Raw genomic sequence first — 26,407 nt, 5'->3', positions numbered from 1 at the left:
GCCTCAAATATTAATTTATGAAATAAAAGGCTAACACATGTATGAAATAGACGATTTTCTTAAAGGTAACAATGGAAAACAATTGCCCATTAAATTATTTTATAGTAATCCTGGAATGCAGTTTATATCTAGATCAAAAAAATTAACAGGTTTGGAATACCTTTATGTATATATATACATAACTAGTTTAATATTTTAGCGTTTAAAACTTTAAACTATCGTGAGTGATTTCCATTATATTATATAATGTCTCTCACCCGGCTTCACTCACATGTTTAGTCGACGTTAGCCCGACTAGTTTCGAACCCATCTGGGGTCCTTTTTAAAGGGAGTCTAACGTCGACTGAACACGTGAGTAAAGCCAGGTGAGAGATATTATATATAATAGTTTAATATTCAAATAATTTAAGTTTGTGTGCATCTTTCTTGTGATATTTTTTCTGGATTTTCACATGAGTTCTGACACTACATTATTATCATCTCTTATTTACAAATTATCCTTAGAGATCATTTTCGAATACAAATGCATACAAAGTCCCAAATACATACATAGTTGAAGGTGACAAACTAAATCTTTTAGCAAAAATAATAATATATTAATAATTATCTTATCTTAATGGCTAGCATACATACGGGCCACATCGCAATCACTACCCCTATTATAAATGCGAAAGTGTGTTTGCTTGTTGGTTTGTCCTTCAATCGCGTCCCAACGGTTCGACATGATTTTTCTGCATGGGTAAAGTTTAATACCTGGAGTGTGACATAGGCTACTTGTTATCCCGGAAAATAAAAGAGTTCCCACGGGATTTTTAAAAATCTAAATCCACCCGACGAAGTCGCGGGCATCAGCTAGTAGCTCAATAAATGAATGAATGAATATTCAACTCTGGAATGACTTGATGATGAGGTTTTGAAGTGTCCCGGACGAAATGTAGCAGAATTTACAATATAATACATTAAAGATCAGGAGTCTTATCTAAAGGATAACCTCCTTAAGCCCGTATTTTCAGCAGATTTTGAGCAAAGGCCATCAAGTGGCAGAAAATTTAGCATTTTTGTAAAGTATGACAGCATTACTTTTAATATATAGTTATAATATATTGTCTGTGAACACAGTTATGCTCATCCCCAGACATATACAAGATATTAAAACATAATATTATTATATTGCAAACGATAAAAACCGCATTCAAATCGGTCAAGCCCGAAGCCAGAAAATCGCTTACATAAAATCGAATTGAGCAACTATTCTTAAAGTCGGTAAAAAATACAAGTTAATATTGCAAAATGCAATGTATTGCGATGAGACCCGCCTAATATTATGCGCTACCAATAAATCTTAACGTATCTAGATTACGACAGCAACAAATGAATGCGTCAATCCATTTACTAGCGTCGTGATTATACCCATTCAAGGCAGATTAAGGTTTCACTTTGGCCTCCAAAAGTATCAAAAGCGTAGTACTATCAAAATCGGTAGTATGGATGTACGACTTTAAAACAAGGAGATTAAGGTCAATTGTACTGTGACTAGCAGTGGTATAGTTAGTATTAAAACCACTGAAATAGACATATACGCTGGAGATATGTACCATACAAAATTGCAGTTATTTTTTGTGCCGATTCGAGTTCACCAAGCGTACCGACTACCGGGAATTAAAAACGACACAACTCGTTGTGTCAAATAATTTTCATGTGGGCACTATGTTGACAGATGTCTCATCATTAACATTTAGTTCCGAGTACGCTCACATGACGCTTACTGCTGCTGTCAGCACGAAAATGGCGAAAATCAAAATTGGTCGGCAATCGCAAATCCAGCGTGTATTATTAGAGGTCAGTGTTTTGACATAACTTCAGCATAATAATATTGTATGTAAAATCGTCAAAGCTTTCAAGACATCAAAAAAAAAATCCGTTTATAATTTTGTTCGTCCGTTTCGATTTTTTTCTTTCTACATTGTGCTCAAGATTAATACTTCAATCTGCCTTGAAGGGTGCAGGGTAAAATGACGCGTAACAGTAGGTGCTAGGTGTGTTTTGGCGTAGTAGTGTTTAGAGGCAGGCCCGCGGTAGGCGTGGGCGCCGCACTCATTTGATCGCGCGAGGCTCCGGCAGGAAGGCGTCCCAGTATCGAATCGCCTACGAATAGTTTAAGATTTTAGTTGATATATGATAATAAGCACAAATATATGAGAGTTCAGCAAACAATAGTCTGTCTTCAGATGGCAAAAATATACTCTAAGAAAAAAAAACATAATGGGGATCCACACTGCCAATTTATCCCGACAGGTGGCGCATAAGCTAACCGGCCATAGAGGAACACTTATCATCAGGAACATGGCGCAAGACCGTGGGGTGTAGAAGTCCCTACAAGAGACCCATGTCCAGCAGTGGACGTCTATCGGTTGATGAAGTTGTAACATACCTGTGCTTGGTGCTTCATATGCTCCTCGAGGTAGCGCAGCAAGGTGGCTCGCAACTCGCTCAGCCTCACTTCCTCCCACCTCTCCAGCTCCTTCTTGATGACTCGAGAGATCGAGTCGAACTCTTGTTGGCCGCGTTCTACTTTTGCTTCCCACTGAAATAGAAGCATAGTATTTTATACCTATATCAAGGTAAGAGCTTCTTGGTGCTCATAAAAGCACGCATGCCCGCTGCGTATGCTAATTGCAGCGTTAAGCCTGAAACAAATCACTGTACGCGGCTGATAGCCTCGACTTATAGGTATAGTACGCGACAGGTCGAGAGCAATCGGGGTACGAGGCGGGGGGACGCCCCGCACCACCACGCTCGCCCGCACCTGGTTAGCGCGGGGCGTCTCCCCGCCTCCTACCCCCATTGCTATCTGAGCCTGTCGCGGACCGAACTGTGCAAACTGTCGGGCGTAAGTCGTGAATGTAACCTTGAGCGCTCGGACATCCGGCAGATAGAAGCCACGTCCCAAATGACTGCAGTCTGTGAAGTCAAAGTCAAATGATTTATTCAAGTGAGTTCTGTGACTGTATCAGTTGCGGCTTGCGGACGCGTCCCATAGTTTTAATTTCCGCCTTTAGTATGACGTTGTGCAGTGTGTTTGTGTATATATCTCTCTAACTCATAATATCTCTACCTCAATAATTTCAGTAGAGGCTTGAGCAATCTTCTCTGGACGGTTGGCGAGGTCGGCTTTGGCTTTGTTCTCTCTCCGCTTCGTCAGCTGCATTTGTGCGTGTTGCCAGTTTTGGAATACCTACAAAATACAAATACAATCCATACTTAATATTATAAATGCGAAAGTGTGTCTGTCTGCTAGCTTTTCACGGCTTAACCGTTCAACCGATTTTGACGAAATTTGGTACAGAGGTAGCTTGCAACCCGGGGAAGGACATAGGCTACTTTTTATCCTGGAAAATTTAAGAGTTCCCACAGGATTTTTAAAAACCTAAATCCACGCGTACGAAGTCGCGGGCATCAGCTAGTGATAAATAATTCAAGATCCTAGCAAGTTTTGCAGCTATTTCTAGATGCAATTGTGTAGCAAGTAGCAACCAAGATGCAACTAAGCAAATACATGCAAATATTTTTTTCAATACAGTTCTTAAATATGGCGTACTTTCAGAGGCTATAATTAGGATTCGAAAATTAAATCTCTTGGATAGGTATCTTTCGTGCCTCTTTGGGCATCGGTCGTGACTTTCTTTTACGAGCTCGACCATTACTTTTGCAGTTCAGTTTTAAATTTATAAGTTAATTTAAAAAATTTAGTAGCAATCAGTTTTTATACATTGAATAAAATCGAACAGATTTTATATGAGGAAAAATGAATTCTGATGAATGAATGAATGATGATTTGCCTATTTCTGAGCCACCTAAAAAAGATGAATAAAATAAAAAATCTTAACAATTTTAAATATAGTAATAGTAATATAAATAGTTGGTATAAATAGTATAAATGGCCGAATATTGGATAGTTTACCTTAACTCTTTCATGGAAAACATCTTTGATAGCGCCGATAAGCCCGAGGTAGTCTTTGATATGTTCAGTCAGGACGTAAAAGTCGGTGTTCGCTTGTTCATTTCTCAAGTGTTCAATCTGTAAAAAAATAATACCTTAAGTGAAGTGAAAACAATAATATGGGTTCATGTTTTTTTTTTTCAAAGTTTTGGCATTTGTAAAACTGTTTTGAATAACCAAATTCTGTTCAGGGGCACGAACTAATAGGGGAGTAAGATACCGCACGTCGTTGGTCGCAGATAACGGACCTAGGGGCAAGTTCACATTGCGACCAAAATGTCAGTCTTAACCGTCTCTCGTGCAGTGCGGATGTCGTATCTTTTGGTGCTCCTTACTTTTGCGCGTCGTGCACGCGTGTTGCTAGCTCGCGCTCTACATCAGTAGCATACGGGTGCCAACTCTACCTATCAGTATTACCTTCCCATGTAGATCAGATAGGTGCGACAGAGCGCGCGACAGCGGCGCGTGCGGGTCGGCCGCAGCCGCCACGGCGATAGAGCGAGCGGCGTTGTGCGCGCGCGTTGCCAGCTCACGCCCTACGTCAGTAGCATACGGGTTTCAGCTCTACCTATCAGTATTACCTTCTCGTGCAGATCAGATAGGTGCGACAGAGCGCGCGATAGCGGCGCGTGCGGGTCGGCCGCAGCCGCCGCGGCGATAGAGCGAGCGGCGTCGTGAGCGCGCGTTGCCAGCTCGCGCCTCTCAGTCGCCAATGCTTCGCAGGCCCCGCATAAGCGACGGAGACCATTTTCTAGGGACTCTATGCGCGCACAGCGTTCTTCAAACCACTGAAAATTTTGTTTAATGTAGAAACAGTGTACTACTAAAATCTGTCACATTAATTTGTCGGTGTCTAAGTATCTTCCTTCTAAATAAAACCATTTTTTTACATTTTATATTTTATGTGGAATGTATATACAAAACATCTCAATATTCTTTCTACACTAGCTTATCATAAGCCTATGTTCAACAGAGAATGTCAGCAGGTTGATATGATGATTTTATTTTATTTTATTCGTTTATACAGACAATATAATTTTACATAATATCAGACTGAAAATAAGGCCAAATAGGATTACAATTTTGTTTAACAGATTACTTAAATAGTTATTAATTATAAATTTATAACAGTATGTTTGAAGAGACCAAATAATTTAAGCAAGCTTTACAATATAATAATATGAAATAAATGTCAATTAACTAGTAAAAATACCTAGTAGGTGATTCACAACATGCATGTGTGTGTGAATGTGTGAGTGTGTGTGTCTCTGTGTGTGGGTGTGTGTTTGTGTGTGGGAGCGAGAGAAAGAATGCGTGTGAGAGTATGCGTGAGTGCGTGCTTGTGGGTTATGATATGCGATACACAATTACTGGCAAATTACTTACTGGGTCTGATTCATCCATTCTATATGTGATTTTGTTGACAGTCTCTCCCACTTTGTTGAATAGACGCAACATTCCCGCACCACTTAACGCCGAGGTACTTGTTGCTTTTGGTAATTCAGTATCTGTAATTAAGCATAGTAAAGAGGGGGTCAATAATAGGTTCAAGTGGTGATAGCCTAGTGGTTAGGACGTCGGCCTCCTATTCAGGAAGTCGGGTGTTCGATCCTGCGCACGCACCTCTAAGTTTTCGAAGTCATGTGTGGTTTTAACTTTTAAGCAATTAAATAAAATTTGTTCTAACGATGAAAAACACATTGTGAGGAAACCTGTTTACCTGAGAGTTCTCCATAATGTTCTCAAATGTGTGTGAAGTTTTCCAATTCACACTTGGTCAGTGTGGTGCACTATGGCCAAACCCTTCACATTCTGAGAGGAGACCCATGCTTAGTAGTGAGCCAGCAAAGGGATTATAAGAGATTCAGATCCCAATAATAAAACTTTTTATTTTTTTCATACATTTGTCTGAACATATTACAGTGTATAATGAGAAGTTGGACACATTAACTGCTATTTAAGAATATATTATTGTCTGGTATGTTAGATATGTGCTAGGTTATTTACATAAAAATATGTAAGAAGGTTATACTAGTTTTTATTTATATTATAAACAGGAAAACCCAAGGATAAAATGCAACACACATGGTTCCATAATTAATTATTTATACTTACATAGATGTATAAAAAATATTTATCTTAAAATAGCTTTTTTATAAATATGCAAGCCATATTCCATATTTCACTTTGATTAAAAGAAAAAAAAGGTTAATAATTTTATTAATTTGATTGACAAAAATGATTTTATTTCATGCGAAATGGCTTTTAGTTAAGCATGTTTTAAGGATTTTGGAAGTTTATTCAACATGTATTTCACGCTATTTCTTACCGGATTCTAAAAAGTCTCTGAAATCCGGGTCGATACACAGCACAGGGTGTTGCGCGACGCGATTCAGGAACCGCTCGAGCGCCGCACGACGACGTTCTACAAACTGCGACTGAACACTTGCGGACGAGTTAGTGCCATTTGCACTCTCCGTAGAGGGTGTTGAAGTCATTTTTAACTTTGTTGTTCCTGAAAAAAAAATACTAGGTTTAACTGAGAAGATACCTAAGCAGCTACGCAGTGCGAGAAGTATGACGGTTGACGTAAAATTTGCAATGCAATGTGATAACTGATAAAATCATAACTTTGATTTAAGCCCCGAGGAAAAACTATTTAGCAATTATACCTCAGTTAAAGATTCTTTTTTTTGTGAAAACGATGGAAACCATTCACTTCACTTTACCAAATAAATCGATAAATGACACACTGCGCAAGTTTAAGATCACAGTTATTTTTGCACCCCAAATAATCAACGTTCAATAATAATTACCAACTATTCAACTTTCGTGACGCGTACTGTAGTCCAACTTACCAACAATACTCTTTTCGGGCGCAGGAGGAATAATTCTGCCCGATCGCAGATATTTTTCAATTAACTTTTCATGAAGACCTAGGAAATCGGAGAAGCGTCTAAGTACGGCGAACTCATGCCTACTGAATATGGGCATGTTGGTTTTAGTTATCACCCTGTAAGCGACGTAAGAACTCATGCCCTCTCCGATCTTTTGTGGCTCTGTGACGGTTATGATTATGTTGTTCGCGCGCTCAGTGGCTATCTGTAATAAATAATGACAGGTTTTACAGGATATACTGTTTAATACGCATTGCGGCAGAGTCAGCGGAACAAGAGGCGTCGAATTAGCTGAGACTAAAGGTGGACTTTCGAATCGAGCGTCTGTGGCGTCAGTTACGCCGTGACAGAGCGTCAAAGTCTTCTGGTTTTTCATGGCTCAGCTGTCTACAATACCCAGCAGGAAATATTGTACATCGACCTTTAAAAAAAGATTTCGTAGAGCGTTCTCTATCGTTGAGACCGAGAAAACGTCACATATGTAGATGACAGAGGCAACACTCTATAAAGCCAAAATCTCATTCTAAAGGTCAATGTACAATATTTCTTGCCAGCTTGAAACTGATTTTGACGAAATTTGGTACAGAGTTAGCTTGCATTCCCTGGAAGGATATAAGATTTCTTCAGGGGATTTTCTAAAAACCTAAACCACACGCCGACGTAGTCGCGGGCATCATCTAATATTTCAGTTGTTGTTGCAGTGCAGTAGAATTCTGCTGTCGTTTTTTTAGATGTTAGTATGTTAACCTGGAGGGGCGTACCTATTAGTTAATACAAACCCCCTAATAAGTTTCTGCTGGGTATAGTATAGGAATGCTAGCTCGCTTGATGGACGGCTTCGCTGCTAGGATGGTAAATAGCCAAGGCCAGAACCTTTACAGACCTTATCACGTAAATACATCGATAATATTAGGTACTTGAATAGCATATTCACGCGATGGTCACGTACATATTATGTAACGGTAGTAATTGAGTTTACAATACAAAACCTACTGATATCATGAGTATAAATTAACGTTTGTGGCTAATGCCTAGCATGTGTTTAATGCGTCTTTGTATGAACGCCTCCCGCGCCACCAATTATACGTTGATGATACGCAAGTTCCAACAATAACTGTACAAAGTGTGAACGCAATCGGATGAATGGTATATGGCATACTGGATGATGCCCGCGACTTCGTCCGCGTGGACTTAGGTTTATAAAAATCGCGTGGGAACTCTTTGATTTTCCGGGATAAAAAGTAGCCGTGTGTGTCAAGGACATTCACTTGCCTTGCCAAGTGAATGTCCTTCTACATTACTAAATTTTGTCAAAATCAGTTGAAAGGGCCGTGAAAGGCTAGCAGACAGAGAGACAGACAAAGTTTCGCATTTATAATATTAATATGGATGAAACCAGTAAGTCAATATAATATACAAAAGTAGATAATATGACTGTGGAAAGTGATAATATCACTGTCACACATATAAATGTATGAATTGCTATTGTGTGTTAATATTACCACTGCAATATTAATAGATTGAATAAAAACTGTCTCAGTTTAACTCATTGTTCAAACTGTGACTAATTTATTGTGTTTACAAAATTTTATGCAGGCATTTTTAAATGTGTTATATTAACATGTGGACTTTGAAGGCCAAAAGATAGGCTATCAACCTTCCCAATAACAATGTTTTTACAGCACAAGGAAAAAGGAGTATTTTCAAAAAATATATTTCGTTTTACCTCTTCCATGATAGGGCTGCCGATAGTAGCTGGAGAAGATATAGATATGTCTCCCATATTGGACTTCTCCATATCTTCATGTCCACCATTCACTTCAGGATCAAGGCTGACTTCCTACAACAATATAATATTCTATGTAGTTGAATATCCTGTAGTCCCTTTTCTATAGTAAAATTATCTATGACAGCACTCTTTTTCATCCTGACAATTGAGATTAATTTATGTTTTGTGTACCAATTAGCTTGTGTTAGTATATTGTACAACTTGTACTCATTGACTGGCCACTTAATATACAGATGCAATAGTCCTACAGACAAACTTAGTAGCACTAAGTTTGTTGCATTAATTATAACTTCATATCTACTCTTTTATAATTAACTAGCTGACCCGGCGAACTTATAACAGTTGATTCTTTAATTTTTTTAAATATTTTAAATTTTTCTCTCCGTAACAACCATCCTCATACTTCAAGGAATACTTATATAAACTTATACTTATAAAAAAAGAATTAGCGAAATTGGTTCAGCTGTTCTCGAGATTTGCGATCAGCAACACATTCAGGGATAGAATAATGCATGAATAGGTTCAATGCTGAAAGACTTCAAATTGAAGCTTGTACTACCTACAACATCTGAAATAAATAAGACTGACCATATTATGCTTGGCTTGATTTGGAAAATCTTATAAGCTAAAACAAGTGTAATATCAAGTGCATTGAACGGAAAATCAATATGATAATACAGGTGCAGTGAAATAAAAAAAAATGCCAAGGTAACTAGACAAACAGGTTTCAATAACTCGCAAGTGCAAAGAGTCAGAGATAAACAAAATACGTGTATTGTGACTTGTTTATGTTAATCAAATTATCGGATAATTATTAGTACTTATTGGTATCATTTTCACCACGAATTTAATGCTTTATCAAGGACGTATACGATTGTTTGAAACGGCGTTTTATGTTATAGAAAGGGGCGTCACGTTAGGGTCGTTGACGCCCCTGATCGTTGCCGGATGAGTGCAAGCGTAATTAAAACAAATTCTAAGATACCTGGACCGCTGAAGCGAAAAGATCTTCCTCCTCCCTGCCTTCATTGTTGATCTCTACGGTGCTGAACGGTGCATCGACCTCCTCCGACATTGTATATTGTGTTATTTGAGTTTCTACAGCAAGCAGTTAAAAGTATTAATGCCACTTTCCTGAAAACGGCGAGTTATCTTTACCGAAACGATTTACGATGATGACAAATGACATTCCATTTCATTAGCTTTTCAATTTTCAACGCAAATGACAGATTAAAAAGAGATGGACAAATACAACGGTTCATTCAGTGTTCTCACTAACGAATTTCATTTTAACCTAGTTTCTGTACAAATTTATCCTAAATTACCCCAAAAATTTAAAATACCGCACAGGCACAATTAACTATTAATATTTCCCTACGAAAACTTTTTCCCGCTTTTTAGCCTTTTTGAGCATGATAAGTCTAAAGAGGCTCCGAGACGGCCCAGCGGCATGACATCAAGCACGTAGATTTTTGCTTTAGTCAAGCATTTTGACCGTTTTGATTGATGCGATTTTAATATTTTTTGTTTGACGCGACGTTCACGTTGGCTTGATCAAGCATAGCTCATTCACACGTCAGACATGGTGGAGGTCGACTCTTTGTTATACGACAGCAGCGAAAATTATAGCTTAGCGAACAATGGAGTGGAAAAGAAGCAAGGCCAAATTAGCCTCCAAAAAGCTTGGGGTGCTCAACCGAGCAAAGCGGTACTTCGCGCCCGAGCATAGGCTCCTACTCTATAAGGCGCAAGTCCGCCCTCACATGGAGTACTGCTCCCACCTTTGGGCTGGAGCACCCCAGTACCAACTTCTTCCATTTGATCGGATCCAAAGGCGGGCTGTTCGACTTGTGGACGATCCCAAACTAACCGGCTCGTTGGAAAGCCTGGAGCACCGCAGAGACGTTAGCTCTCTATGCGTGTTCTATCGCCTGTATAATGGGGAGTGCTCTGAAGAGCTTTTTGACCTCATTCCACCCTCTTTTTTCTACAACCGCACCGCGCGCCACCGTAAGGAATTTCACCCTCACCATCTGGGTGTCTGGTGCACTTTGACCGTCCGCTGCGCCAGATCCTTCTTTCCACGCACGTGCAAACTGTGGAACCAACTCCCATCGGCGGTGTTCCCTCTAGATTATAACATGGGGTTATTCAAGGGGCGGACCAACAAATTCCTAAAAGGCCGGCAACGCATCGGCGGCTCCTCTGGTGCTGCAAATGTTCATGGGCGGCGGTAATCACTTAACATCAGGTGACCCGCCTGCTCGCTTGCTCGCTATATCTATTAAAAAAAAAAAAAAAAAAAAGAGTTTTTATTATTACTTATTTCACTATATCGAGACGCCAGACCCAGAACTCTGGAAAATAAAATCACCGTTGTATATTGATAAGAATCACTTTTTTTACCGCTTTTGGACTAATTACGACAATCACGTACGAAATGAGAAAAATGCCTCTTGCTGCTTGACGGGCGCATCAAGCTGCTTGATGGCCGCATCAAGCAAAACAAATCTACGTGCTTGACGTCAAGCCGCTTGACGTTTCGAACCTCTTTAAAATACAAAATATATATTGGGTGGGTATAAAGCAGGGTAGTTAGTTACTTCATCTAAAGTTCAATTTTACCCGCAATAACCTAAATAAATACTTGTAAACAAAAAGAACCAAGCCGTATATTAGTCGTTTCCCCCTTAAATATGGCGAAATCCCTAAAAGGGGAAACACTAGTTCATTACATGCAGATGCACAGAGTTTATACAAATAATTTTTGAAATACATTTAGTAATTAGTATGCTTTCGGTAGTAAAGAAAAACTAATTTTGTTGAATGTGATTTTGTTTAGTACCTAGTTACATAAAAACAGATTTTCTTCTCAGTCTCAATCTTATAATATTTATCCCGAACAATTTGTACACGTAAACAACTGTCAGCTGTCAAGATTTGACATTTTGTCAATTGGTCAATACCAAACTGTCACAACAAGTACTTGATTTATTTTTCAATATTTTCTGGTGATTTTCTCTTTGAATTAATGGCATTTTATTTTATTGTCTAGTTTATAAATAGTTTTTTAGAAAGAACAGTAGTGTTGGTTATACTAATACCTAGCTAAAGTGTGTTAAAACTTTAAATATGCTTTAGGTTCAGAAAATTAAGAATCTATATTACTGTTTAAAAACGTGTTTTTAGGTTTAATAATGAATAACGATAGAAAAAGTAAGATACCTGCGGCCCCTACGATTGCAACCAGTGGGAACCTATTGTCGAATGTCGCACCGCCCACAGAATTACCCAATTTTGTATCATCAACTCCAGTGGCTCCAACGCCAAATCCACCGGTTCCCAAGATCGCAGAAGTGGTAAGTAGAAAAATGACAACTGTTTAAAGCCGCCGAGTACCCACGTAGAGGTGTATAATTATCGTATTGAGCAAAAATATTATAAAACCTCAGATAAATAAGCAAAGCACATACAATTAATGCAGTATGACATACATTATAGCTAAGTATCTGGCTATAGATCTAGAAATTAGAATTATCATAGAACTGTCAAAGCTACATGGTGGACTAATTTTATCTTGACATGCAATGGTACATGGGTTGCATAGAAATTGATAATAATGGGTTTAATAAACTGCTGTGCTCTTTTTACCTTACTACAGCAAAGCCAAAAGGAAGGGTTATGATTTTTCAGATTAATGCCCTGTATAGCTATATTTTTGACATTATAAATGAACTAGCTTGTGCTCGCGACTTCGTCCACGTGGACTACACCAATTTCAAACCCCAATTTCACCCCCTTAGGGGTCGCATTTTCAAAAATCCTTTCTTAGCGGATGCCTACGACATAATAGCTATCTGCTTGCCAAACTTCAGCCCGATCCGTCTAGTAGTTTGAGCTGTGCATTGATAGATCAGTCAGTCAGTCACCTTTTCCTTTTATAAACTTAGATACATTTTGGTATCTTTGTTTTAAAATAATATTGTTTTTGTAAGGTACAAGCACACACCATTCCACCGTCACAACTTCCACCAACAAGCCAAAACATTGGCCCAAAGCCAGACCAACCTTCACCAGAGAGCCCTGAGAAATTTAGGTAAATAACCTTCTTGTGCACGTGCAAGTCATTCTATTTGGTCCTGGCAGAATACCAGTGCTCAGGTTTTATTTTTAAAACCTGCAGCATTCATGCTGAGCTGGGGCCATTTCATCCTGTGCCAAGTGGGTGCAAGAACTCATTTTAAAATTAATAATTTATTAAGTACTTCTTATTTTCTACTAACTACTACCTAATAAACATTAATTTTAAGTTTGTTTGTACCTTAGGCATAAAATGAATAAACTAGTTTTCTTTCTTTCTTTCTTGTATCTGAAGATCATAACTTCTAAGCTTCTAAGCTTAATTCTTAAGAAACAAGATGCCTTTGTCAGTGTTACCTACAAAGTGCTAAATTATTATCAGTAGCTATTAAAGTTTTTTTTTTTTTTTTTTTTTAACCAGAAAACTACAGTAGATGTAAAATGTATCTACACCATATGAAATTATATTATGATAATAAAGTCAATTAACCTAAGAGATATTATAATAATAGTTAATGTACAGTACGCGGCCGAAAGTAATGTATATCAGCCTATAGAATGACATTTCGGCTTTGTAGAGCGTTGTCTCTGTCACTCATACCTATATGACGTTTTGTCGGTCTCAACGCTCTACAAATCTGCGATCTCCTTCCAAAGGTCGATGTACACTACTTTCGGCCGCGTACTGTAGTCATCAAAGAACAATAAAATTTATAATAGACTATGACAGAATATATAAGAATATTAAAATAAAATAAAATAACACACTAACTATATATAATAGTGTGTTATTAATTTTCAAATACCAGTTTGTGAGTTAGGGCCTGGGTTTTTGGACGAAAGCGGGAGGGGGAGGGGGTGAAGGTAAACGCTATCAACTTCTTACAGCGGGCACCCTACCCCTAAACTCTGCATGAATCTTTTATTACAGTCCAGCCATACCACTATGCAAAGGAGAACCAACATTGCCTATAAGGTCGCCAGATGATTCTTTGACCACCCTATCCCCTGAGTCGATGCCTGATTCTACACCAGAAATGGAGAAGATTGGTATTTAATAGCACAATTATTATAACTCACTTTTGCTTGTAGTTTTATCGATTTTGTTTGTTTTATTATTTTAATAATTTTCCATTTTAATATTATATTTTGGTAATTTATTAGCAAAAACTGTATTAGCAAAATCCGCTATGTATATTTTTTTGTATTTTCGTTTTTGCTGTCATTTTGTTTGCGTGTAAAAGGCGCGTGTGCACTGTGCATGCAGAAACGCGTTCTTTAGCGTATGTGCTAATTAAAGAGACATAACCTATTACATATAATAACCTTTTTAGCTATATGATTTTAGTCTAAAAGTACCTAAAGATTTTTTTAAAAATGTAAGTTTTGATGGTCTCTTGTGAGTGAAAACTTCGGATTTTTAGGGTTCCGTACCTCAAAAGGAAAAACGGAACCCTTATAGGATCACTTTGTTGTCTGTCTGTCTGTCAGTCCGTCTGTCGGCCTGTCAAGAAACCTACAGGGTACTTCCCGTTGACCTAGAATCATGAAATTTGGCAGGTAGGTAGGTCTTATAGCAGACATTAGGGGAAAAATCTGAAAACCGTGATTTTGTGGTTACAACACACAAAAAAAATTAAATTGTGGGCATGAAATAAAAATTACTATTTTCAATTTTCGAAGTAAGATAACTATATCAAGTGGAGTATCATATGAAAGGTCTTCACCTGTACATTCTAAAACAGATTTTTATATATTTTTATGCATTATAGTTTTTGAATTATCGTGCAAAATGTCGAAAAATACGACTGTAGTACGGAACTCTCGTTGCGCGAGCCTGACTCGCACTTGGCCGGTTTTTTTTCAAAATAGCGGTCACACACAAAACCTGCATCAATCAATGGTTGTCATCAATACCAACAAGTATTGTATGAGACAATTTAGTTTAAAAATTGTGTACAACAGAACTTACCAAATTATGACAGTAACATACAGAAAACTGGCCACACTGAATTGAATGCAACTAAAAATGTAATTCTCCCTCGTTGTTTGCACTTTGCGCGAGGTACGATTGCAATCGATCTTGTTTACCATCTAGTCAGTCTAGCATCTGATTTCCCGAGGGAAATCATGCAACAGTAACTTGTGCCGCTTAGTTGTTCGAGCAACATTAGCTTCAGCTATCGATATAAAGCGTAAGCGACTATCGCTGAAGCTTCAATCACATAGCTTACCGTAAAGTCAAGGCGTATTCGACTATGTTTTAATGTCATTCAAGTACATTAGTACCTGAAAAAAATAACAGATGAATTTAAGTAGAAAATTGATAAACCACTAATAAGCACACAACATACTTATAGACAGGTCGAGATGGCAATGGGGGTATGAGGTGGGGTGCACCGGGTTAACGCTGGGGCTAATATAGATAATAGAAATCTCGACCTGTCGCGTACTATCTATAGGCATGATTCTGTATTTAATTTAAGTAATTTTTTGTAACTTCACATACGTTGTACCTACTTTAATTTACTAGTCTTTCTTATACCTGCACAGTAAAATATATAAAATCAGTGAATACTAGGGTATTAGCTAAATATTAGTAGCCTCGCAATATACTGTTAACGCTGTACCAATGCCAAATAAAGAGAATAAAAGTGTCGGGAGACTCAAGCAAGGGGCACTTCCTTGACTCTTGGCACAGTGAGCTTTAAGCCTTAGTAAAAAATGCATGGCCACTCTCACTTTGCCTGCAATGTTTCCGAACTGTATGATTGCTAACCTGTGCTCCTACCATGATACTTCTACTACAGGTGACATAATGCCAGGCAGTGCCATATTCACATGGATGAAGGGAGCAGTCTCAACGGGAGGGATTTTACAAAAAGTGGCAGAAAAAGCCAAGAGCTCTGTTGATTCAATGATAACCACACTCGATCCACAAATGAAGGAGTATCTAAGTATATCTTTATGTTTTTAAGACATTAAAAAAAAAATTAAATGCCAAAGAAGATTTTAGTTGAACCCTCACGTTTGCACATATTGTATTTTTGTATTATAAACATGTTGCGTATCGAATAAATCTGTTCCGAATCTCTTGGCAGAATCTGTTCCGACTTCTGAATAATATAAGTTAGTAGCTTATGCTCTCGACCTCAACCGCGTGGACTGCACAAATTTCGAACTCATATTTCACCCTCTTAGGGATTTAAATTTCAAAAATCTTTTCTTAGCGAATGTCTACGTCATAATATCTATCTGCAATTCTGCATGCCAAATTTCAGCCCGATCCGACCAGTAGTTTGAGCTGTGCGTTGATAGATCAGTTAGTCAGTCAGTCAGCTTTTCCTTTATATATATTTAGATATAAAATATACATATCGAAAATAAATTATTTAAATTTTATTTAAGGGAGTGGTGGCGACATGATAGTAGTCGTCGCTTCAGATAAAGAAACAAAAGTATCACCAGTCCGAGAGGCTTTCCAAACAGTCTTCGGAAAAGCTACTGTAATGTAAGTCAAAATTAAAGGTCCGCGCATAAAGACAGAGTGGAGTAGAGCTGAGTCTTTTTGATAACAACTTATACTCAGCCTTATGTACCTTTATATTCGGTTGAAATTGGTATACTGAAAACAAAACATGGAGGAAACTTTGCAGATTCCAGGTGAAGCTCCAACATAAGGTCATGCATGGTTACCAAATTCATCATTGAAGTAATAGGATACCAAATCAAATCGATAAGACCTATGGAAGTTGTTCTCATCCCTTCATCAACTAGAAAAGAGATGATGGTCTTCAAACGGCTGAACAAATTATCTTAAACTAGCTGATGCCCGCGACTTCGTACGCGTGGATTTAGGTTTTTAAAAATCCTGTGGGAACTCTTAAATTTTCCGAGATAAAAAGTAGCCTCCTTCCTTGGATTGCAAGCTACCTCTGTACCAAATTTCGTCAAAATCGGTTGAACGTTTGAGCCGTGAAAAGCTAGCAGACAGACAGACAGACAGACACACTTTCGCATTTATAATATTAGTATGGATGGTAGCTAAGAACACTTGATTAAGTCACCTTTCAAACAAAAAAAACTATGTTAAATGACTAATATTCCCCTTTCCTCTCCAACTAAGCGTCAAGCTGGTGTTAGGAGTAGGTACGACAATTTAGTGCAACGGGCGGGGTTTAAACCGTCGACCTTTTGGTTTTCAGTCCACTCCTTTACCCGTTGAGCTATTGAGGCTCAGCCCACTCCACTCTGCCGGTGTGTGTTGCACATTAAACATAAATACTTATGATAAATAGTTGATTTTATTAAAATATGATGTTATGACATGGTTGAACAATGATTATAAAGTCTATTAAGTACATAAGTATTATTGTAAAGATTACAAAATGCTTATCTATTTTATTATCAGATATAAAGCATTAAAACGTGTAACTTTTATAACAACTCATGTTGTTTTTTTTGGAAACTTCAGTGGATTTTAGAGATATTTAGTTTATGTATTGGTTATAACATGTTACTTGCAGTAAAAATGCAAATAAAATAACCCAAAATCCATCTAAGCTTTTTTTATTATAAATACAAATACACCCATAAAAATACATACTTTTTAAAATGAGAATCAAACCTACTTTTTACAAAATCTGCAGACTCAAAAAGCATTTTATTTTTTGCACTAATTTTGCAAGGAATCTGTGCGAGTAGCCTTAATAATGGTAGGGGAGTCGAAGCGGGGATTTGCGATATAATCGAGCTCGTCAAATTAAAAAGTGTGCATTTGTGTGTGAAAATGGGGCGCATAAAGTTTCAAACATCGGCCATGACTTTTGGTTGCGTCCAGATCGTCAGTCTTTTGAATAGGAACTAGGACTTGAGGGTTCACGTAACATCCCTTCTCAATATCTGACGCGCTCGATAAATATTTTTGGTTCTATTAACTTTTTTTTTTTTTAATGTATGGACTCGCGCTTGTCTGCAATTAGACCTGGTGACAAGTGATGATGTAACCTGACATAGAGCCCTTCTACCCCTTCGTACGGCCACCCCCACCATACAAACCAGCGGATTAATATTTTTCCGATGACAGAAACACGTGGGGCGCATACACTATTAATATATGAGGCGCTTGAGTATTTCTTTTTTACATTTTTGCAACCTATACACGCTCTCCCCACCAGTGAAAGGGCATACATCATATGACGTTTTTTTTTCTTAGCACCTAATCTTCACAACCCAATAGGTCCCTACGACGCTCGAGTAAATCCCTATTTAGTCTCTTGGGCTACTATCCTACTAATATTATAAATGTGAAAGTGTGGATGTTTGTATGTTTGGATGTTTGTATGTTTGTTACTCAATCACGCAAAAACGGCTGAACGGATTTGAATGTTATTTGGAATGGAGAGGAGAGGATTATACCCTGGATTAAGACAGGCTACTTTTTATTCCGGAAAATCCGTTCCCGCGGGATTTTGAAAAATGCAAATCCACGCGGACGAAGTCGCGGGCATCAGCTAGTAAATAATAATTAGCATGATCCATTAAGTTAGAATCGATTGACGAGAAGGACTCTATAATTACTATACCTACTAGAATTTGTGTTCCGTCCTCAGAAGTAAGAACGGAATCATCTGTCGTGTCACCTTGTGTGATCTGTCATGACTATTTTGTTCTTAGCGGATACCCAGCACAAAGTGACGTCACAGCCGAGCAACCCGTTAGCTACGCGGCAGCATACGCCGCGGCGAAGCAACGCATCGCCTACATTCGCTCCGTGCATAGCGAACTGACGAACAACGTGCCCGTGCTCGCTATAGAGGACTTCATACAGGAAACAGTCACTGACAGGTCGGAATACTTTTTTATATTTAGATACAGTTATATATTTTTATATTTAGTTAGATATAAGTTGTTAGCCTTGCTTGCAATCTCACCTGGTGGTAAGTGACCTAACCGGAAGGGGTACCAGGGTAACCAATTTTTATTAAACTCATCCCTTTGGCTTCTACACTAAATCGTACTGGAGCGCTAAATAGCTTGTGGCTTTTACACTACATCGTACTGGAGTGCTAAATAGCTTGATGGCACGGCTTTGCAGGTAGGGTGGTAACTAGCCACGGCTGAAACCAGACCAGAGGAAACTTATAAAATTCCAAATTTTCCTTGCTGGGAATCGAACCCGGAAGCTCCTACTGATAAGACCACAGCGCTTAACACTGCGCTAGGTTTCTTCATCCATTACAACTTCGATCGTAGATTTTTTCACCCTTTACCGTGATGACTGAAAAGGCGACTGACTCTGGTGTTTCCGTTTCTGCTATGCATTATCACTAAGATTTGATAACCGTAAAATTAAGAACCGTATGCGAAAGAATCTGAAACTCCTCCGCACTATAATCCCAAGAAAATTCTGTGATTAATGGAAAGGGGTCATGCCTCTAAGCAATCGGAACACGAAGCAGAGAGAGAGAGAGAGAGAGAGAGAGAGAGGCGGCGACGAATTGCTGCATGGAAAGTAATAAAATAAAATATACATAAATAATAATCTGTCTTCTTTAAAACGCAAATGCTCCCTCAGCGAACTAAAAATTTATGCGACCTTAAGAATATGCGAGAGATTTAAAATCTTTTTCCTGATTTTTTTTCAGGTGGTACGACCTAGCACTTTTAGTATTATCGCAGCCATCCCTCGGTATCGAGCTGCAAGTACAGTCACAAGCGACTCCGGTGCCGGCGGCCGCTGTGGCGGCGGCGCAGGCGGCCACTAAGGACGACTACACGCATGCGCAGACCGGTTTCAGTGTCACCATCGGGTCCATCATGGGGACCAACTTACAGGTGACCTATGGCCTATCTATAAATTAGGCAACGTATAAAATCTATCCAGCGGCTCCCTGCGACTCGTCTGAAGTCGTCCGTCCACCTAGTGGGGGGTCTTCCAACGCTGCGTCTTCCGTTGCAAGGTCGCCATTCCAGCACCTTGGGACCCCAACGTCTATCGGTTGTACGAGCTATTTGCCCTGCCCATTGCCACTTCAGCTTCAGACATTCCAGGCGGCGCAAGACCGTGGCGTGTGGAAGTCCCTACAAGAGACCTATGTCCAGCTGTGGACGTCTATTGGTTGATGATGATGATGATGATAAAATCTATATCTACAGTTTTGAAAGCATAAGCATCATTCAAGCAAATGTTAAAATAGCTTTCAAATAGCATTACCGGTAGGTACTCGAAGTTTTCAGTTCAATTCAGTTTCTGCCTTTTGCTATTGTAGCTCACAAGATTTTCTATTTTCATAAGACCATTAATTCAATTTTGTATAAAAGCAGGCGTTACTTTGCGGAATTGTAGAATTGATTGTACAAATTTAAGCTTTTGGTTCATTGTATACCATTAATTCATTTGAAAGTCTTCGTTTTTAGAGGATTTTTACTATTTTTTATAAAAAGAATATTAGCCATGTTAAATGAGTAATATTCCCCTTTCCTCTCCAACTAAGCAACAAGCTTGTGCTAGGAGTAGGTACGACAATAGTACAACGGGCAGGGTTTGAACCGTCGACCTTTCGGTTTTCAGTCCACTCCTTTACCCGTTGAGCTATTGAGGCTCTAAATTATATTATTATTTAGTGTATGTGGTCGCTCAGGAGCAACTGCTGTGTTTATTGACGGCTCTTCTCAGTAGAACTTCTTACCGGACCGGTGTCTTGACTCTTGACATATTGTCACAAGTGGCTCAAGTAGTTTTACATGAAATAAATATTTCATTTCAGGTACCACACACACAATGGCAAGAGGCGTCTACGGGAGTGTCTAGGAGAGAAATATTGCTTTTGGCAGCAAAGTCAATCGCGGGCTCATACAAGAAGTTACTGGCAGTCTCCGCTGCTGAGGAATAGACAGATGAAGGGATTTTATCATGAAATATTAATATGATTTATGTAAGTTTTATCATGCTTCACTGTGGAGTGGATCGGAGATGTGTTAAACAAACAAACATTCCACTTTAGTTGACAGTATAGTCCCTGTAAATCTTCTTGGCGGTTACCTGAAGTTCGCTGAATTCTTGTTATTCTATGACTACCTTGGTGTATACTATCTCTATGATGACTACGCACACTCTATGACAACGTCTGTTTTTATTGTTACAGATTAGCACAGAATTTATGAAGAATCTACTTATTTAGTTTTAAGTATGTTGTAAGTGATATACCTAGGTTTAAAAGTTGTACCTATATAAAATAAAAATCTTTTAAAGACTGATACGATTTGTATTTTATTTATTTTTATACCTATGCAAGGTTTTTTTCATACCAAACAGTGCATAATCGAATGAAACTTTTACGTATTAAAAGGTCTTGTCTAGTAAACTGTCTAGTAAAATACAATATTGTAGCTAAACTAAAACTAGAAAGATAACCTTAGAAATAAAAAAGTCTAAGTAGTAAAAGTTTTGGTTTGTTTTGTTTGGGAAAACCAGGTTTTAGGTAGTAAGCACAATATTACCTTTCGGTTTAACAACCTACAGACACAGTTTAAAGAAATACTACCAGTTGTTCGACGCCTTTGAATTCGAGCGATGCCGCCGCTCGTGTAGGTATATACGTGTTCCTACGCAAATATGCGAGGGTTGTCACAAAATTGGGATTAAAATCGGGGGGAAATCGGTGAAATTTTAGACCCTTGTACTGTTTAGAATTTGTATAGCATCCGTAGACAGAACAGTAATGCACCATTTTATGATAGAACTTATTAAACGACACTTAAAATATTTAAAACCACGCTCACGTAAACCCTCGTCCATCAATCACGCAGACTATGCGAATCTGCGTGCACCGGGCCGCGCCGCCCCCGCTCCGCAACCCACCCCACCGTTGCTCTGTACAAGTACATTCGTAATTGGACTGTATATTTCAAGGCTGTGCTACAGAGCTAAGTACCTTGTTTATTTCTACAAACATCCTAGGTACATCAGGTAAACAGAACGTGTTTATTATTCGAAAGATTATTTATTTATAGAGCAATTTCGATAGGTACCTACTGTGCTGCATAATCCCACGCTATATATTTTATTGATACCTGCCTATTTTATCTTTTGTAGCATATATAAATGGTTAATATTTTAAAATTTATACTATAGTGTCTCAGTTCGCGGTAAGTGAACCATTTTATTATTATTTCGTGTACTATTTTTTCATCAAAGCACTCGTGAGTCTATCTAAAAGCTAAGCATTTCTTCTGGGTTTAACTTTTCTATTGTATTTCGATTTTTCAGTGGAGGTATCTGCCTATCTTGTTTCTTTATTCACGTACAAGTTAGACCTTGACTGCAATCTCACCCGGTGATAAGTGATGATGCAATTTAAGATGTATACCTAACCTGGAAGGGGCAGTTTTATTAAACCCATAAGTACCCCTTTGGTTTGTACACGGCATCGTACCAGAACGCCAAATCGCTTGGCGGCACGGCTTTGTCGGTAGGACGGTAACTAGCCACGGCCGAAGCGTCCCACCAGACGATAAATCTTATAAAGGGACTAGGGAGACCTTGCAGTGTTTTTGTTTTACAGTAGAATACAAACTTATTGAAGTCTGAGAGTTATAAATCGAGTCGTAATAACTTATTTTGGGTAGGTATCTATCAGCGGGGCGTTAAGGGGGTTGAAGTTCAGGGAATACCCGACAGTGCCTATAATGTCTGCAGACCCAGCGGGTTGCGTCTTCCGCTTGTAAATTACGTCCATATTTGCAGTACCGTTCACTTCACCTCTCAACTACCAAAAATATTAAATCTATTCCTTTAGGAAAAAATATCTGTAATTTGAATTATGTTCTTCTAGTAAAAATAGTCAAGATGAAATTCTTCGTCGCATTCGCTGCTCTGATCGCCGTGGCCACGGCCAACCCTCTGAACACGTGGAGCCTCGCTGACCTCACTGAGGCCGTCAACAACCCAAATACCAACCCGACTCTCCTTCCCTACCTCCAGTTTGCCCTTAATGAATTGAAGAACACCATCGCCAATGGCATTGCTGTGGTAAGTTTACGAAAAAAGCTAATTGTGTTTCACTCGATGTTAAGACAGCATTTAGCTACAATCTGATCAGAAAAAGCGTCAAATATGGGTTAGTCCACCAGAGAAATTCAAAAATATGTAAAGACAGACGTCGTCCACTAGAAGGACAGCTCAATTTTAATAACTTAAGCCATGTGATACTGCTAGATCTCGTAGACCATGCGGTAACCCATTTATGAAATCGATCCCGCGCGTTCGTGAACTGCAACTGTATGTAAAAAGTACTCTGTGACTGCAACATTGGTGAAAGTGTGCTTCGGGAGGAAGCGAATCGCTTTATACCTAAACTAGCTTATGGTCGCGACTTCGTCCGCGTGGACTACACAAATTTCAAACCCCTATTTCAACCCCTTAAGGGTTGAATTTTTAAAAATCCTTTCTTAACGAATGCTTACGTCATAATAGCTATCTGCATGCCAGATTGCATGCCATTTGGGCTGTGCGTCGATAGATCAGTCAGTCACCTTTTCCTTTTATATATTGAGATATGTGTTCATGGAATGACGATTAGGTAGGTACATAGGAGTGCAGACGTGATGATGCCTTGCAGTCCGAAGAATGCAAGGTGCGGGAGGAAGCAGGTCGAAAAGTTCTAGAGCATACCTACTCTCCGATAAATATTCTGTAGAATACCGACAATGTTGTGCCGATTTTCCAAACTTTGAAGTCTATAATTGGCCAGCGTTTCGTCAACAATTAGTAAATGTATAATTTACTTATACAGGATTCCATTGTCGTGCCAACCCCAGCACTCATCGATGAATATAACGCGCCATCTTCCTGGACACTCCAGGAGCTGTCTGAAGCTCTTCAGAACCCCCAAACAAACCCTGCTATAGTGCCTTTTCTGGAGGACGCTTTAGACCATCTTATGGACGCTATCTTCAGTGACATGAATGTTGTAAGTATTTTATTTACAGCTGTCATACACGGGCAATTGAAGCCCCAGAACAAATACCTGTAGAAGTAGAAGTAGCCCTATTGTGACTCTTACTGTTAGAGCGAGAAAGCTAAATACATATATCATCATCATTTTTTGTCCTTATCACCGTGGCCACTTTTTTGTTTGTCAAGATGTTTTTTGTACGTGAGATCTTGACAAACAACGTGAAGTGAGGTGATGTTGACTCAAGTATTTTAAAGAAATAATTGATTTGTTTCGAAAATTGAATACAATTTTTCTTTTTGAAGTTATTGTGCAATGGTGGATTGCAGTATAATAGGTTATACCTACTGCAATCCCTGTAGGTTATACTACTTATAATACCCGAAGAGAGCGTAAAATAGAAGAAATAACATTTCACAAGTAGTTAAGTACCTCTGCTTGAGCGAGAGGTACTATATAGGGGCCACGCTAGCGGCTAGTTGCATATCTGTAGGTATCTGTGCTTGAAGCAGTTCACTGACCCCCTGACTAGGAGGCCGACGTCTTAACCGTTCACCGTTTTTTTGTGATGTATACCAACATGTAAAAAGTACTCTGTGATACCAACCTAATTGTTTTTATTACAGAATGCTATCGTCATCAACCTACCCGCTGACAATGTCGAAATCATCCCGGTCCCCATTCTCCCTGAACCGGAAATTCCTGAACCCGAACTTCCTGAGAAGCCTGTACTTCCCGGGATCATTCCCCCGCCTGAAACCCCCGTGTCCAGCCCCTTGGTGCAGGTCATCGTCAATGTTAACGGCCAACAACAACAGGTCAGTATCATACATTTATGGTTTATTGATATATTTTTTTCTAGGAGGAGGAAAAATCTTTAATGGACTTCTGTCTATATCGACAGGGTGTGTCCGACTCGCACGGACTAAAAAGACCTCCTCCTCTGCGAGATCAGCACGGAATCGTATTTACATTACTTCGTGCTGACCGTCTGGTTGCTCTCTCTCTCTCCTTTTTTTCTTGCTTTTCTCTGTCTTCCCTTCTCATCATTATGGCCCTCAGCATCTGACCGTATCCGTGCCAGTTATCGTCGCTTGACACCATACGGGCTACCAGATTTTGGGCGTTGGCGTTGACACTGTATTGATATTATACTAGTGAGTCATTGAAATAAGTTACTCGTAGGTATGGAATAAAAAGCGCTAGATTGTCAGTATACAAATATGAGAGACTGCTCGGTTTTAGTGGCTACTTTAATAATTATTATAACAACATTGAAGGAACCACGATTATTAGGTCGCAAAAGCCGCTAATTATAATAATCACTTACAAATAGCTTACACACTACAAATAGCCGGGACATATTTTGGTTATTATAACCAATATTTCATTATTAATGATGTCGTTTTAAACAGTAGGTTGATATCGTAAAACTTGCATCAATCATTATTACAATCTCAATTGTTGTGATTGGCTGAATTTGTTGCAACAATGCATTGTAGCCAATAGTAAGCAGGCGTCAACCAATCAGAGGTGATTGCGATCGTGACATTGTAGCTGTCATTCTACCGCAATCGAGCAGCAGTTTTGACTGTATTTTGTCTTGAATTTAGTATTTTTTTGCAGCTCACCGAAGTCCCCCATGAAATCGAGCCTACCCCTGTTGAAGTCGTCGATGAGATTCCCGCCGACGTTCTTGCTAGCCTCAGAAACTAAAATCATAAAAATATGAAAGAGGCCTAGAGAAAGATACCATACGTTATCTCGGTGTTAATAAATGAACTTGTACCAGGTTAATGAAGTTTTTTACTTTTTACTAGTAGGCAATCAGGGAGGAAACACCCCGCACACCCGCACAACTCCGCGCTATCTCAGTGCGGGCGAGCGTGGGTGACGTGCGGATGTGCGGGGCGTCCTCCCGTCTCATACCCCGATTGCCATCTCAACCTGTCGCAGACTATACCTAATAATCTAAATCTAAATATGTAAAAGGAAAGGTGAGTGACTGACTGACTGATCTATCAAACTCTACGTCTCTACTAGACGGATCGGGCTGAAATTTGGCATGCAGATAGCTATTACGACGTAGGCATCCGCTAAGAAAGGATTTTTGAAAATTTAACTCCTGAGGGGGTGAAATAGCGGTTTGAAAGTGGAGTCCACGCAGACGAATCCGCGGGAATAAGCTAGTAGTAGAGTAAGTAGTGAACAATTGAGTAAATATTATGTGTCACGAATAACGATCCCTAAAACCGTCATTTATTCATCTCAATCTATCACCAGCCCCCTGCATAACCATCATCATTATCATCATCAACCCATCGCCGGCTCACTACTGAGCGCGGGTGTCCTCTCAGAAGAAGAAAGGACCACAGTCTACCACATTAATTTATAATTTCTAAATTTCTGGTCTGGTCTGGTCTTCGGCCGTGGCTAGTTAGACAGTAAGCCGTAAGCGATTTAGCGATTTGTTATTTTTTGCGATACCACTGAAACTGATTTGTGCAGAGATTGGTAGCTTGCATTCCGGAGGCGGACATAGGATATTTTTTTTATCTCCGAAAAACACGAAACTAAAAATCCGTGCGAAGTGAATTCATACGGGATTTTTAATTTGTAATTACCCGCACCTTGTTGGCGCGGAGGGTGTGCTCGTTTGCGGGGCATTTCCTCCCCAATTACC

The 26,407-nt window shown here is 39.1% G+C and overlaps 3 protein-coding genes across 8 annotated transcripts in view; 2 read left to right on the top strand and 1 right to left on the bottom strand.

Annotated features, from left to right (window-relative positions):
- Positions 1 to 21,027, top strand: part of LOC117991765 (protein PRRC1-like) — a 70,820-nt gene extending 49,793 nt beyond the window's left edge. The window contains exons 2-11 of one of the 4 annotated variants that reach the window (XM_034979369.2): positions 11,673 to 11,697; positions 11,876 to 12,045; positions 12,682 to 12,782; positions 13,698 to 13,816; positions 15,577 to 15,723; positions 16,175 to 16,277; positions 18,443 to 18,613; positions 19,414 to 19,603; positions 20,536 to 20,703; positions 20,914 to 21,027. In XM_034979369.2, the coding sequence (XP_034835260.1) occupies positions 11,884 to 12,045; positions 12,682 to 12,782; positions 13,698 to 13,816; positions 15,577 to 15,723; positions 16,175 to 16,277; positions 18,443 to 18,613; positions 19,414 to 19,603; positions 20,536 to 20,661 (1,119 nt within the window). In that variant the 5' untranslated portion in view covers positions 11,673 to 11,697; positions 11,876 to 11,883 and the 3' untranslated portion in view covers positions 20,662 to 20,703; positions 20,914 to 21,027. Of the gene's footprint in view, positions 1 to 11,575; positions 11,800 to 11,875; positions 12,046 to 12,681; positions 12,783 to 13,697; positions 13,817 to 15,576; positions 15,724 to 16,174; positions 16,278 to 18,442; positions 18,614 to 19,413; positions 19,604 to 20,535; positions 20,704 to 20,913 lie in introns of those variants that run through there. The other 3 variants (XM_069505325.1, XM_069505326.1, XM_069505327.1) reach the window with 3 other exon arrangements.
- Positions 42 to 9,917, bottom strand: Snx1 (sorting nexin 1). The gene is made up of 10 exons (XM_034979367.2): positions 9,672 to 9,917; positions 8,624 to 8,737; positions 6,859 to 7,102; positions 6,330 to 6,515; positions 5,387 to 5,508; positions 4,582 to 4,788; positions 3,962 to 4,078; positions 3,116 to 3,235; positions 2,432 to 2,584; positions 42 to 2,145 (listed from the first exon to the last, which is right to left on the bottom strand). The coding sequence occupies exons 1-10, from the start codon at positions 9,759 to 9,761 to the stop codon at positions 2,095 to 2,097; spliced, it is 1,404 nt and encodes a 467-aa protein (XP_034835258.1). The 5' UTR covers positions 9,762 to 9,917; the 3' UTR covers positions 42 to 2,094.
- Positions 21,028 to 21,727: 700 nt separating the features above from the next.
- LOC117991705 (uncharacterized) lies at positions 21,728 to 25,507 on the top strand. Of its 3 annotated transcripts, none has more exons than XM_069505351.1 (5): positions 21,728 to 21,737; positions 22,603 to 22,799; positions 23,563 to 23,739; positions 24,351 to 24,542; positions 25,351 to 25,507. In XM_069505351.1, the coding sequence occupies exons 2-5, from the start codon at positions 22,617 to 22,619 to the stop codon at positions 25,438 to 25,440; spliced, it is 642 nt and encodes a 213-aa protein (XP_069361452.1). In that variant the 5' UTR covers positions 21,728 to 21,737; positions 22,603 to 22,616; the 3' UTR covers positions 25,441 to 25,507. The 3 variants fall into 3 exon arrangements, with proteins under 3 accessions (XP_069361452.1, XP_069361453.1, XP_034835196.1); XM_069505352.1 differs by lacking the exon at positions 21,728 to 21,737 and adding an exon at positions 21,798 to 21,916 and having other exon boundaries at positions 22,603 to 22,796; XM_034979305.2 differs by lacking the exon at positions 21,728 to 21,737 and adding an exon at positions 21,798 to 21,916.
- Positions 25,508 to 26,407: the final 900 nt, after the last annotated feature.

This window comes from Maniola hyperantus, chromosome 20 (genome assembly GCF_902806685.2).
Source record: "Maniola hyperantus chromosome 20, iAphHyp1.2, whole genome shotgun sequence".
In the NCBI taxonomy this organism is placed as follows: domain Eukaryota; kingdom Metazoa; phylum Arthropoda; class Insecta; order Lepidoptera; family Nymphalidae; genus Maniola; species Maniola hyperantus.
This window is presented reverse-complemented; position numbering and strand designations above follow the sequence as displayed.